The sequence below is a fragment of the Stomoxys calcitrans genome, chromosome 4 (assembly GCF_963082655.1).
Source record: "Stomoxys calcitrans chromosome 4, idStoCalc2.1, whole genome shotgun sequence".
Taxonomy (NCBI): domain Eukaryota; kingdom Metazoa; phylum Arthropoda; class Insecta; order Diptera; family Muscidae; genus Stomoxys; species Stomoxys calcitrans.
This window is the reverse complement of record NC_081555.1, coordinates 1,580,083-1,594,983: the sequence shown is the minus strand read 5'-3', so window position 1 is coordinate 1,594,983 and position 14,901 is coordinate 1,580,083. Positions and strand designations below refer to the sequence as shown.

At 33.6% G+C, this 14,901-nt stretch overlaps 1 protein-coding gene across 1 annotated transcript; it reads right to left on the bottom strand.

Annotated features, from left to right (window-relative positions):
- Positions 1-12,427: 12,427 nt before the first annotated feature.
- LOC106085735 (cytochrome c oxidase assembly factor 7 homolog) lies at positions 12,428-14,430 on the bottom strand. The gene is made up of 3 exons (XM_013250123.2): positions 14,271-14,430; positions 13,167-13,459; positions 12,428-13,112 (listed from the first exon to the last, which is right to left on the bottom strand). The coding sequence occupies exons 1-3, from the start codon at positions 14,368-14,370 to the stop codon at positions 12,717-12,719; spliced, it is 789 nt and encodes a 262-aa protein (XP_013105577.2). The 5' UTR covers positions 14,371-14,430; the 3' UTR covers positions 12,428-12,716.
- Between the last annotated feature and the right edge of the window lie 471 nt (positions 14,431-14,901).

Below are 14,901 nucleotides of genomic sequence, written 5' to 3'. Positions count from 1 at the left end.
ACGCTCTGATGACAGATTTTGAAATTTTGCCTCGTTGTCCTTTAGATTCGCCAACAGTTTTGAGATTTTGAAAACTTCGAAATTTTGGCGATTTTCGAAAATGACTTATAGCCTTGTCTGAAAAATGGTCAAAAAAAACTTTTTTTCGCTTTTCGCAAAAACTGTTGGCGAATATAATTCCCCATCGAAAACTGAATTCAGAGCATATTTCAAATGTTCAAAAAACCCATTTGTTGACAAAAAACGTGTCGATTTAAGTGAAAATACGCGCGATTTTGACGCTCTGATGACAGATTTTGAAATTTTGCCTCGTTGTCCTTTAGATTCGCCAACATTTTTAAGATTTTGAAAACTTTGAAATTTTGGTGATTTTCGAAAATTTCAATGACTTATAGCCTTGTCTGAAAAATGGTCAAAAAAACTTTTTTTCGCTTTTCGCAAAAAATGTTGGCGAATATAATTCCCCATCGAAAACTGAATTCAGAGCATATTTCAAATGTTCAAAATACCCATTTGTTGACAAAAAACGTGTCGATTTAAGTGAAAATACGCGCGATTTTGACGCTCTGATGACAGATTTCGAAATTTTGCCTCATTGTCCTTTAGATTCGCCAACAGTTTTGAGATTTTGAAAACTTCGAAATTTTGGCGATTTTCGAAAATTTCAATGACTTATAGCCTTGTCTGAAAAATGGTCAAAAAAACTTTTTTTCGCTTTTCGCAAAAAACGTTGGCGAATATAATTCCCCATCGAAAACTGAGTTCAGAGCATATTTCAAATGTTCAAAATACCCATTTGTTGTCAAAAAACGTGTCGATTTAAGTGAAAATACGCGCGATTTTGACGCTCTGATGACAGATTTCGAAATTTTGCCTCATTGTTCTATAGATTCGCCAACAGTTTTGAGATTTTGAAAACTTCGAAATTTTGGTGATTTTCGAAAATTTCAATGACTTATTGCCTTGTCTGAAAAATGGTCAAAAAAACTTTTTTTCGCTTTTCGCAAAAACTGTTGGCGAATATAATTCCCCATCGAAAACTGAGTTCAGATCATATTTCAAATGTTCAAAATACCCATTTGTTGTCAAAAAACGTGTCGATTTAAGTGAAAATACGCGCGATTTTGACGCTCTGATGACAGATTTCGAAATTTTGCCTCATTGTCCTTTAGATTCGCCAACAGTTTTGAGATTTTGAAAACTTCGAAATTTTGGCGATTTTCGAAAATTTCAATGACTTATAGCCTTGTCTGAAAAATGGTCAAAAAAACTTTTTTTCGCTTTTCGCAAAAAATGTTGGCGAATATAATTCCCCATCGAAAACTGAGTTCAGAGCATATTTCAAATGTTCAAAATACCCATTTGTTGTCAAAAAACGTGTCGATTTAAGTGAAAATACGCGCGATTTTGACGCTCTGATGACAGATTTCGAAATTTTGCCTCATTGTCCTATAGATTCGCCAACAGTTTTGAGATTTTGAAAACTTCGAAATTTTGGTGATTTTCGAAAATTTCAATGACTTATAGCCTTGTCTGAAAAATGGTCAAAAAAACTTTTTTTCGCTTTTCGCAAAAAATGTTGGCGAATATAATTCCCCATCGAAAACTGAATTCAGAGCATATTTCAAATGTTCAAAAAACCCATTTGTTGACAAAAAACGTGTCGATTTAAGTGAAAATACGCGCGATTTTGACGCTCTGATGACAGATTTCGAAATTTTGCCTCATTGTCCTTTAGATTCGCCAACAGTTTTGAGATTTTGAAAACTTCGAAATTTTGGCGATTTTCGAAAATTTCAATGACTTATAGGCTTGTCTGAAAAATGGTCAAAAAAACTTTTTTTCGCTTTTCGCAAAAAATGTTGGCGAATATAATTCCCCATCGAAAACTGAATTCAGAGCATATTTCAAATGTTCAAAAAACCCATTTGTTGACAAAAAACGTGTCGATTTAAGTGAAAATACGCGCGATTTTGACGCTCTGATGACAGATTTTGAAATTTTGCCTCGTTGTCCTTTAGATTCGCCAACAGTTTTGAGATTTTGAAAACTTCGAAATTTTGGCGATTTTCGAAAATGACTTATAGCCTTGTCTGAAAAATGGTCAAAAAAAACTTTTTTTCGCTTTTCGCAAAAACTGTTGGCGAATATAATTCCCCATCGAAAACTGAATTCAGAGCATATTTCAAATGTTCAAAAAACCCATTTGTTGACAAAAAACGTGTCGATTTAAGTGAAAATACGCGCGATTTTGACGCTCTGATGACAGATTTTGAAATTTTGCCTCGTTGTCCTTTAGATTCGCCAACATTTTTAAGATTTTGAAAACTTTGAAATTTTGGTGATTTTCGAAAATTTCAATGACTTATAGCCTTGTCTGAAAAATGGTCAAAAAAACTTTTTTTCGCTTTTCGCAAAAAATGTTGGCGAATATAATTCCCCATCGAAAACTGAATTCAGAGCATATTTCAAATGTTCAAAAAACCCATTTGTTGACAAAAAACGTGTCGATTTAAGTGAAAATACGCGCGATTTTGACGCTCTGATGACAGATTTCGAAATTTTGCCTCATTGTCCTTTAGATTCGCCAACAGTTTTGAGATTTTGAAAACTTCGAAATTTTGGCGATTTTCGAAAATTTCAATGACTTATAGCCTTGTCTGAAAAATGGTCAAAAAAACTTTTTTTCGCTTTTCGCAAAAAACGTTGGCGAATATAATTCCCCATCGAAAACTGAGTTCAGAGCATATTTCAAATGTTCAAAATACCCATTTGTTGTCAAAAAACGTGTCGATTTAAGTGAAAATACGCGCGATTTTGACGCTCTGATGACAGATTTCGAAATTTTGCCTCATTGTTCTATAGATTCGCCAACAGTTTTGAGATTTTGAAAACTTCGAAATTTTGGTGATTTTCGAAAATTTCAATGACTTATAGCCTTGTCTGAAAAATGGTCAAAAAAACTTTTTTTCGCTTTTCGCAAAAACTGTTGGCGAATATAATTCCCCATCGAAAACTGAGTTCAGATCATATTTCAAATGTTCAAAATACCCATTTGTTGTCAAAAAACGTGTCGATTTAAGTGAAAATACGCGCGATTTTGACGCTCTGATGACAGATTTCGAAATTTTGCCTCATTGTCCTTTAGATTCGCCAACAGTTTTGAGATTTTGAAAACTTCGAAATTTTGGCGATTTTCGAAAATTTCAATGACTTATAGCCTTGTCTGAAAAATGGTCAAAAAAACTTTTTTTCGCTTTTCGCAAAAAATGTTGGCGAATATAATTCCCCATCGAAAACTGAGTTCAGAGCATATTTCAAATGTTCAAAATACCCATTTGTTGTCAAAAAACGTGTCGATTTAAGTGAAAATACGCGCGATTTTGACGCTCTGATGACAGATTTCGAAATTTTGCCTCATTGTCCTATAGATTCGCCAACAGTTTTGAGATTTTGAAAACTTCGAAATTTTGGTGATTTTCGAAAATTTCAATGACTTATAGCCTTGTCTGAAAAATGGTCAAAAAAACTTTTTTTCGCTTTTCGCAAAAAATGTTGGCGAATATAATTCCCCATCGAAAACTGAATTCAGAGCATATTTCAAATGTTCAAAAAAGCCATTTGTTGACAAAAAACGTGTCGATTTATGTGAAAATACGCGCGATTTTGACGCTCTGATGACAGATTTCGAAATTTTGCCTCATTGTCCTTTAGATTCGCCAACAGTTTTGAGATTTTGAAAACTTCGAAATTTTGGCGATTTTCGAAAATTTCGAAAATGACTTATAGCCTTGTCTGAAAAATGGTCAAAAAAACTTTTTTTCGCTTTTCGCAAAAACTGTTGGCGAATATAATTCCTCATCGAAAACTGAGTTCAGAGCATATTTCAAATGTTCAAAATACCCATTTGTTGTCAAAAAACGTGTCGATTTAAGTGAAAATACGCGCGATTTTGACGCTCTGACGACAGATTTCGAAATTTTGCCTCATTGTCCTTTAGATTCGCCAACAGTTTTGAGATTTTGAAAACTTCGAAATTTTGGCGATTTTCGAAAATTTCAATGACTTATAGCCTTGTCTGAAAAATGGTCAAAAAAACTTTTTTTCGCTTTTCGCAAAAAATGTTGGCGAATATAATTCCCCATAGAAAACTGAATTCAGAGCATATTTCAAATGTTCAAAATACCCATTTGTTGACAAAAAACGTGTCGATTTAAGTGAAAATACGCGCGATTTTGACGCTCTGATGACAGATTTCGAAATTTTGCCTCATTGTCCTTTAGATTCGCCAACAGTTTTGAGATTTTGAAAACTTCGAAATTTTGGCGATTTTCGAAAATTTCAATGACTTATAGCCTTGTCTGAAAAATGGTCAAAAAAACTTTTTTTCGCTTTTCGCAAAAAATGTTGGCGAATATAATTCCCCATCGAAAACTGAGTTCAGAGCATATTTCAAATGTTCAAAATACCCATTTGTTGTCAAAAAACGTGTCGATTTAAGTGAAAATACGCGCGATTTTGACGCTCTGATGACAGATTTCGAAATTTTGCCTCATTGTCCTATAGATTCGCCAACAGTTTTGAGATTTTGAAAACTTCGAAATTTTGGTGATTTTCGAAAATTTCAATGACTTATAGCCTTGTCTGAAAAATGGTCAAAAAAACTTTTTTTCGCTTTTCGCAAAAAATGTTGGCGAATATAATTCCCCATCGAAAACTGAATTCAGAGCATATTTCAAATGTTCAAAAAACCCATTTGTTGACAAAAAACGTGTCGATTTAAGTGAAAATACGCGCGATTTTGACGCTCTGATGACAGATTTTGAAATTTTGCCTCGTTGTCCTTTAGATTCGCCAACATTTTTAAGATTTTGAAAACTTTGAAATTTTGGTGATTTTCGAAAATTTCAATGACTTATAGCCTTGTCTGAAAAATGGTCAAAAAAACTTTTTTCGCTTTTCGCAAAAAACGTTGGCGAATATAATTCCCCATCGAAAACTGAATTCAGAGCATATTTCAAATGTTCAAAAAAGCCATTTGTTGACAAAAAACGTGTCGATTTATGTGAAAATACGCGCGATTTTGACGCTCTGATGACAGATTTCGAAATTTTGCCTCATTGTCCTTTAGATTCGCCAACAGTTTTGAGATTTTGAAAACTTCGAAATTTTGGTGATTTTCGAAAATTTCAATGACTTATAGCCTTGTCTGAAAAATGGTCAAAAAAACTTTTTTTCGCTTTTCGCAAAAAACGTTGGCGAATATAATTCCCCATCGAAAACTGAGTTCAGAGCATATTTCAAATGTTCAAAATACCCATTTGTTGTCAAAAAACGTGTCGATTTAAGTGAAAATACGCGCGATTTTGACGCTCTGATGACAGATTTCGAAATTTTGCCTCATTGTCCTTTAGATTCGCCAACAGTTTTGAGATTTTGAAAACTTCGAAATTTTGGTGATTTTCGAAAATTTCAATGACTTATAGCCTTGTCTGAAAAATGGTCAAAAAAACTTTTTTTCGCTTTTCGCAAAAAACGTTGGCGAATATAATTCCCCATCGAAAACTGAATTCAGAGCATATTTCAAATGTTCAAAAAGCCCATTTGTTGACAAAAAACGTGTCGATTTAAGTGAAAATACGGGCGATTTTGACGCTCTGATGACAGATTTCGAAATTTTGCCTCATTGTCCTTTAGATTCGCCAACAGTTTTGAGATTTTGAAAACTTCGAAATTTTGGCGATTTTCGAAAATTTCGAAAATGACTTATAGCCTTGTCTGAAAAATGGTCAAAAAAACTTTTTTTCGCTTTTCGCAAAAAATGTTGGCGAATATAATTCCCCATCGAAAACTGAATTCAGAGCATATTTCAAATGTTCAAAAAAGCCATTTGTTGACAAAAAACGTGTCGATTTATGTGAAAATACGCGCGATTTTGACGCTCTGATGACAGATTTCGAAATTTTGCCTCATTGTCCTTTAGATTCGCCAACAGTTTTGAGATTTTGAAAACTTCGAAATTTTGGTGATTTTCGAAAATTTCAATGACTTATAGCCTTGTCTGAAAAATGGTCAAAAAAACTTTTTTTCGCTTTTCGCAAAAAACGTTGGCGAATATAATTCCCCATCGAAAACTGAATTCAAAGCATATTTCAAATGTTCAAAAAAGCCATTTGTTGACAAAAAACGTGTCGATTTATGTGAAAATACGCGCGATTTTGACGCTCTGATGACAGATTTCGAAATTTTGCCTCATTGTCCTTTAGATTCGCCAACAGTTTTGAGATTTTGAAAACTTCGAAATTTTGGCGATTTTCGAAAATTTCAATGACTTATAGCCTTGTCTGAAAAATGGTCAAAAAAACTTTTTTTCGCTTTTCGCAAAAAATGTTGGCGAATATAATTCCCCATCGAAAACTGAATTCAGAGCATATTTCAAATGTTCAAAAAAGCCATTTGTTGACAAAAAACGTGTCGATTTATGTGAAAATACGCGCGATTTTGACGCTCTGATGACAGATTTCGAAATTTTGCCTCATTGTCCTTTAGATTCGCCAACAGTTTTGAGATTTTGAAAACTTCGAAATTTTGGCGATTTTCGAAAATTTCAATGACTTATAGCCTTGTCTGAAAAATGGTCAAAAAAACTTTTTTTCGCTTTTCGCAAAAAATGTTGGCGAATATAATTCCCCATCGAAAACTGAATTCAGAGCATATTTCAAATGTTCAAAAAACCCATTTGTTGACAAAAACGTGTCGATTTAAGTGAAAATACGCGCGATTTTGACGCTCTGATGACAGATTTCGGAAATTTTCCTAATTGTCCTTTAGATTCGCCAACATTTGTAAGATTTTGAAAACTTCGAAATTTTGGCGATTTTCGAAAATTTCAATGACTTATAGCCTTGTCTGAAAAATGGTCAAAAAAACTTTTTTTCGCTTTTCGCAAAAAATGTTGGCGAATATAATTCCCCATCGAAAACTGAATTCAGAGCATATTTCAAATGTTCAAAATATCCATTTATTGACAAAAAACGTGTCGATTTAAGTGAAAATACGGGCGATTTTGACGCTCTGATGACAGATTTCGAAATTTTGCCTCATTGTCCTATAGATTCGCCAACAGTTTTGAGATTTTGAAAACTTCGAAATTTTGGTGATTTTCGAAAATTTCAATGACTTATAGCCTTGTCTGAAAAATGGTCAAAAAAACTTTTTTTCGCTTTTCGCAAAAAATGTTGGCGAATATAATTCCCCATCGAAAACTGAATTCAGAGCATATTTCAAATGTTCAAAAAACCCATTTGCTGACAAAAAACGTGTCGATTTAAGTGAAAATACGCGCGATTTTGACGCTCTGATGACAGATTTCGAAATTTTGCCTCATTGTCCTTTAGATTCGCCAACAGTTTTGAGATTTTGAAAACTTCGAAATTTTGGCGATTTTCGAAAATTTCAATGACTTATAGCCTTGTCTGAAAAATGGTCAAAAAAACTTTTTTTCGCTTTTCGCAAAAAATGTTGGCGAATATAATTCCCCATCGAAAACTGAATTCAGAGCATATTTCAAATGTTCAAAAAAGCCATTTGTTGACAAAAAACGTGTCGATTTAAGTGAAAATACGCGCGATTTTGACGCTCTGATGACAGATTTCGGAAATTTTCCTAATTGTCCTTTAGATTCGCCAACATTTGTAAGATTTTGAAAACTTCGAAATTTTGGCGATTTCAAATATTTCAAAGCATATTTCAAATGTTCAAAATATCCATTTATTGACAAAAAACGTGTCGATTTAAGTGAAAATACGCGCGATTTTGACGCTCTGATGACAGATTTCGAAATTTTGCCTCATTGTCCTATAGATTCGCCAACAGTTTTGAGATTTTGAAAACTTCGAAATTTTGGTGATTTTCGAAAATTTCAATGACTTATAGCCTTGTCTGAAAAATGGTCAAAAAAACTTTTTTTCGCTTTTCGCAAAAAATGTTGGCGAATATAATTCCCCATCGAAAACTGAATTCAGAGCATATTTCAAATGTTCAAAAAACCCATTTGCTGACAAAAAACGTGTCGATTTAAGTGAAAATACGCGCGATTTTGACGCTCTGATGACAGATTTCGAAATTTTGCCTCATTGTCCTTTAGATTCGCCAACAGTTTTGAGATTTTGAAAACTTCGAAATTTTGGCGATTTTCGAAAATTTCAATGACTTATAGCCTTGTCTGAAAAATGGTCAAAAAAACTTTTTTTCGCTTTTCGCAAAAAATGTTGGCGAATATAATTCCCCATCGAAAACTGAATTCAGAGCATATTTCAAATGTTCAAAAAAGCCATTTGTTGACAAAAAACGTGTCGATTTAAGTGAAAATACGCGCGATTTTGACGCTCTGATGACAGATTTCGGAAATTTTCCTAATTGTCCTTTAGATTCGCCAACATTTGTAAGATTTTGAAAACTTCGAAATTTTGGCGATTTCAAATATTTCAAAGCATATTTCAAATGTTCAAAATATCCATTTATTGACAAAAAACGTGTCGATTTAAGTGAAAATACGCGCGATTTTGACGCTCTGATGACAGATTTCGAAATTTTGCCTCATTGTCCTATAGATTCGCCAACAGTTTTGAGATTTTGAAAACTTCGAAATTTTGGTGATTTTCGAAAATTTCAATGACTTATAGCCTTGTCTGAAAAATGGTCAAAAAAACTTTTTTTCGCTTTTCGCAAAAAATGTTGGCGAATATAATTCCCCATCGAAAACTGAATTCAGAGCATATTTCAAATGTTCAAAAAAGCCATTTGTTGACAAAAAACGTGTCGATTTAAGTGAAAATACGCGCGATTTTGACGCTCTGATGACAGATTTCGGAAATTTTCCTAATTGTCCTTTAGATTCGCCAACATTTGTAAGATTTTGAAAACTTCGAAATTTTGGCGATTTTCGAAAATTTCAATGACTTATAGCCTTGTCTGAAAAATGGTCAAAAAAACTTTTTTTCGCTTTTCGCAAAAAATGTTGGCGAATATAATTCCCCATCGAAAACTGAATTCAGAGCATATTTCAAATGTTCAAAAAAGCCATTTGTTGACAAAAAACGTGTCGATTTAAGTGAAAATACGCGCGATTTTGACGCTCTGATGACAGATTTCGGAAATTTTCCTAATTGTCCTTTAGATTCGCCAACATTTGTAAGATTTTGAAAACTTCGAAATTTTGGCGATTTTCGAAAATTTCAATGACTTATAGCCTTGTCTGAAAAATGGTCAAAAAAACTTTTTTTCGCTTTTCGCAAAAAATGTTGGCGAATATAATTCCCCATCGAAAACTGAATTCAGAGCATATTTCAAATGTTCAAAAAAGCCATTTGTTGACAAAAAACGTGTCGATTTAAGTGAAAATACGCGCGATTTTGACGCTCTGATGACAGATTTCGGAAATTTTCCTAATTGTCCTTTAGATTCGCCAACATTTGTAAGATTTTGAAAACTTCGAAATTTTGGCGATTTTCGAAAATTTCAATGACTTATAGCCTTGTCTGAAAAATGGTCAAAAAAACTTTTTTTCACTTTTCGCAAAAAATGTTGGCGAATATAATTCCCCATCGAAAACTGAATTCAGAGCATATTTCAAATGTTCAAAAAACCCATTTGTTGACAAAAAACGTGTCGATTTAAGTGAAAATACGCGCGATTTTGACGCTCTGATGACAGATTTCGGAAATTTTCCTAATTGTCCTTTAGATTCGCCAACATTTATAAGATTTTGAAAACTTCGAAATTTTGGCGATTTTCGAAAATTTCAATGACTTATAGCCTTGTCTGAAAAATGGTCAAAAAAACTTTTTTTCGCTTTTCGCAAAAAATGTTGGCGAATATAATTCCCCATCGAAAACTGAATTCAGAGCATATTTCAAATGTTCAAAAAAGCCATTTGTTGACAAAAAACGTGTCGATTTAAGTGAAAATACGCGCGATTTTGACGCTCTGATGACAGATTTCGGAAATTTTCCTAATTGTCCTTTAGATTCGCCAACATTTGTAAGATTTTGAAAACTTCGAAATTTTGGCGATTTTCGAAAATTTCAATGACTTATAGCCTTGTCTGAAAAATGGTCAAAAAAACTTTTTTTCGCTTTTCGCAAAAAATGTTGGCGAATATAATTCCCCATCGAAAACTGAATTCAGAGCATATTTCAAATGTTCGAAAAAGCCATTTGTTGACAAAAAACGTGTCGATTTAAGTGAAAATACGCGCGATTTTGACGCTCTGATGACAGATTTCGGAAATTTTCCTAATTGTCCTTTAGATTCGCCAACATTTGTAAGATTTTGAAAACTTCGAAATTTTGGCGATTTCAAATATTTCAAAGCATATTTCAAATGTTCAAAATATCCATTTATTGACAAAAAACGTGTCGATTTAAGTGAAAATACGCGCGATTTTGACGCTCTGATGACAGATTTCGAAATTTTGCCTCATTGTCCTATAGATTCGCCAACAGTTTTGAGATTTTGAAAACTTCGAAATTTTGGTGATTTTCGAAAATTTCAATGACTTATAGCCTTGTCTGAAAAATGGTCAAAAAAACTTTTTTTCGCTTTTCGCAAAAAATGTTGGCGAATATAATTCCCCATCGAAAACTGAATTCAGAGCATATTTCAAATGTTCAAAAAACCCATTTGCTGACAAAAAACGTGTCGATTTAAGTGAAAATACGCGCGATTTTGACGCTCTGATGACAGATTTCGGAAATTTTCCTAATTGTCCTTTAGATTCGCCAACAGTTTTGAGATTTTCAGAGCATATTTCAAATGTTCAAAAAAGCCATTTGTTGACAAAAAACGTGTCGATTTAAGTGAAAATACGCGCGATTTTGACGCTCTGATGACAGATTTCGGAAATTTTCCTAATTGTCCTTTAGATTCGCCAACAGTTTTGAGATTTTGAAAACTTCGAAATTTTGGTGATTTTCGAAAATTTCAATGACTTATAGCCTTGTCTGAAAAATGGTCAAAAAAACTTTTTTTCGCTTTTCGCAAAAAATGTTGGCGAATATAATTCCCCATCGAAAACTGAATTCAGAGCATATTTCAAATGTTCAAAATACCCATTTGTTGACAAAAAACGTGTCGATTTAAGTGAAAATACGCGCGATTTTGACGCTCCGATGACAGATTTTGAAATTTTGCCTCGTTGTCCTTTAGATTCGCCAACATTTTTAAGATTTTGAAAACTTGGAAATTTTGGTGATTTTCGAAAATTTCAATGACTTATAGCCTTGTCTGAAAAATGGTCAAAAAAACTTTTTTTCGCTTTTCGCAAAAAATGTTGGCGAATATAATTCCCCATCGAAAACTGAATTCAGAGCATATTTCAAATGTTCAAAATATCCATTTATTGACAAAAAACGTGTCGATTTAAGTGAAAATACGCGCGATTTTGACGCTCCGATGACAGATTTCGAAATTTTGCCTCGTTGTCCTTTAGATTCGCCAACATTTTTAAGATTTTGAAAACTTCGAAATTTTGGTGATTTTCGAAAATTTCAATGACTTATAGCCTTGTCTGAAAAATGGTCAAAAAAACTTTTTTTCGCTTTTCGCAAAAAATGTTGGCGAATATAATTCCCCATCGAAAACTGAATTCAGAGCATATTTCTAATGTTCAAAATACCCATTTGTTGACAAAAAACGTGTCGATTTAAGTGAAAATACGCGCGATTTTGACGCTCCGATGACAGATTTTGAAATTTTGCCTCGTTGTCCTTTAGATTCGCCAACATTTTTAAGATTTTGAAAACTTCGAAATTTTGGTGATTTTCGAAAATTTCAATGAGAAAAATTTTAAAATTTCGAAATTGTAAAACTTGAGCGCCAAATTTACTTCCTCATTTTTGTTCTAGCGTGTTTATTTCAACCCAGATTGATATTAATAACCAATTACATGGCAACACTACCGTTTATGGTATGGCAGCGAGACAGCGCCATCTATCACAAGTTATAAGCCATTTTATCGACTAAAGAAGGAGGCAATAGTGGGCTTTAATTAGTACCCACGGAAAATCGACCTTTTTAGCTTTTTAGAGCCGCTTACATTTTGTGGCTAGGATGTATCTCCCACGAGTTATCTTTCTGGGAAAAAAAGTAAACTTCAAAGAATCAAGACCAGCTAAAAGCTTTTCTCTCTAACACAAACAATAGATGGCGCTGTCTAGCAGCCTAACGATACATGATAATGTTGCCACGTGTTTGACATATTAGAGATGTGCCAGCAAAAAAAGGCAATTTCCTGAGCAGCAAATATAAAGTACTCAACTCTTCGAAGTCTCACTTGCTGTCGGGATAACTTACCTGCCACTTATAAAAATTATAGCGAAGACATTACTTATATTATATTTAAATTTAACTATTTTTATATGTTATACGTCCATTTCAAAAATATGTTTGTGTACGTAAATAGTAAATCTTATGCAAAAATTTAAACAAAATAATTGTTTCTTTCTCGCTTGATAAAATTACTTTAAAAGGGATAGGTAAGGGACGAGAGAAACAATAATGCAACAAATAAAACTAATCAATTAATGTGCCGTCAAATAAATCAAATTACAACAACTGAAAATAGTTGTCGGTTTCATGCCGATCATTTCAAATAAATAGGCCCGGAAACAGAAGTACAGAATTGTAAATTGTTCCCAAATAATGTGAACTCATCATTATTGGGGATTTTTCAAACCCTGTTGGAATTGTAAAGTTTGTTGTTGTTTTTTAATTTCCTCTTGCAACTCCATAGCGACCTTTTTATATTTTTCAGCCTCAGTTTCATTTTTCTCTGTTCCATCACCGCGGGCATACATCTGGCTTAAATTTGCGCAAGCATACATATTGCGCAGCTCACAAGCCTTGTAAGCAAATTCAAATGCCTTTTTCATATCCTTTTGCACAATGTAATCGCTTTCTTTTACCGGTTTCTGAGGAGCTTGCGTCGAAGGTGGTGCATGGGGGTTATATTCTTCCGGTTTGTTCTGAACACCAGATATATGCATGCCAGACAAATAGAAGCATGCTGTGGCATTGTTCATGTCGCAACTTTTAGTAAGATATGTTAAACCCTAGAAAAAAGGAAAATATTAATGTTCTTATTCATTACTTTGAGGCCAACGTACCTTTTGCACATCTCGATCAATTTCTTTGGGCATAGAGCGAGACACCAACAACAAACCGGAATGCAAACACGAGTCAGAGTCATTTAAATTGCAACCTTTTTCATAATAACTGAATGCAGCTCTTGGGTCACCTTTGTTGCCGCCGCTTTTGCCTTTTCCCAAAAAGCTGTAGTTGCCATATTTGAAACACGACTTTGCGTAACCATAGTCGTCACATGTCGATTTATAAACCTTAGCCGCTTTCTCGAAGTCCTTTTTGATGCCCTCCAAATAGTCGCCCAATAAATGGCACACTACAAAAAACAATAGTAGTAAATACAAAGCTTTCATTAATAAGCCGTATTTATGAATTATTACGTAATATTATAAAGGATTACACATGGTCGACGAAGCATATAAAAAACTTTGCCAATGTTCTGTAAATTTACATGAATAATAAATTTCCTAAGATATTCGAAATTATCGGTTGTGCAGTACCTGCTGTAAACATTGCCGGCATCTGTTGTATGCCTAGCCTATTTCTTAGTTATATGCAATATTAATCCAAAAACAAAATTGTTATTTCATACTCCTGCGAAAGTACGTATGTGACTAGCTTAGCTGAAAGATGTCCCAAGTAAAATCAATCGAAACCTAAGGGATATGTTAAGACACCAAGCATTATGCAATATGCGTTTTTCGAATATCAGATTTGTAATCTAATTTCACATTGACAAAGCCAATGAGCCGACCACGGCTCTGCCATTTATCCAAATTTACAAAGCCTGTTAAAGTGCATACTGGTATTCAAATTTGATCTCCGCGAATCATATTTCGAAGAAACAACATTCTTTTTGGCATAAACCAATTGCTGGCATTAACTTGTAACAATGTTATTTGCATGCTAACCAATGCACAAAGTCAAAACATTGGAACGATATGTGGGAAGCAAAAAGGAAACAAAAACAAAACCTTTTATGTGAATACAGTGGACAAAGGTTATATTTGTTTAGATGTAATGGCAAGTTCAACTATTCAGCAGCAGACATGAAGCTCCTAAAAGAAACTCTTCCATTCCTTTGGGCTACTACAAAGGATAGGTTAGGAATGCAATTTTTTACTCACCTTCAGGCTTTTTTTCCGAATAGCACCCAAAACGATATTCCACGCCAAGCTTATCTATATACTCCTTCACATCTGATTCCTTTTTTAGATCGTATGCCATATTAGTTTATAAATTAAATTTTATGCTTTGATGCTAGAATAAGATGTAAATGCTGTCAGCTGTTTTCGGCAAAGTGACGTAAGGCCAAAGTTACCATATTTATATAAATTTTTTTTAATAACATAACTAGCTCCGTTCGCGTACTTTAAAATGTAAATGCTTATTGAAAGCCTTTTGCGTGCAGTTTGAAAAGGAGATTTTTAACACTTCGATGCATAGTAGATGAACTTTCCTCTCTGAAAAAAAGGTGTATAAGTGCAACGATTAAAAATCTGACACTTTCTTTTGTTTCTTAACCAAGAGAACCTACATCAACGACATTCTAAGATTAATGGGTCGATTATGGATTGCAACCTAACTTCAGCTGAGTTGCCAACGGCTAAATGTGTTAGAGAAATTGCCATTGCTGTATTAAATTGCATATGTTTTTACAATTACTTAGTAGCTGCATGATCAAAACACTGATATTGAATGCAACCGAGAACTATTTTTGTTATTTCATGATTTTATCTCCTGACAACGAAACTGTAG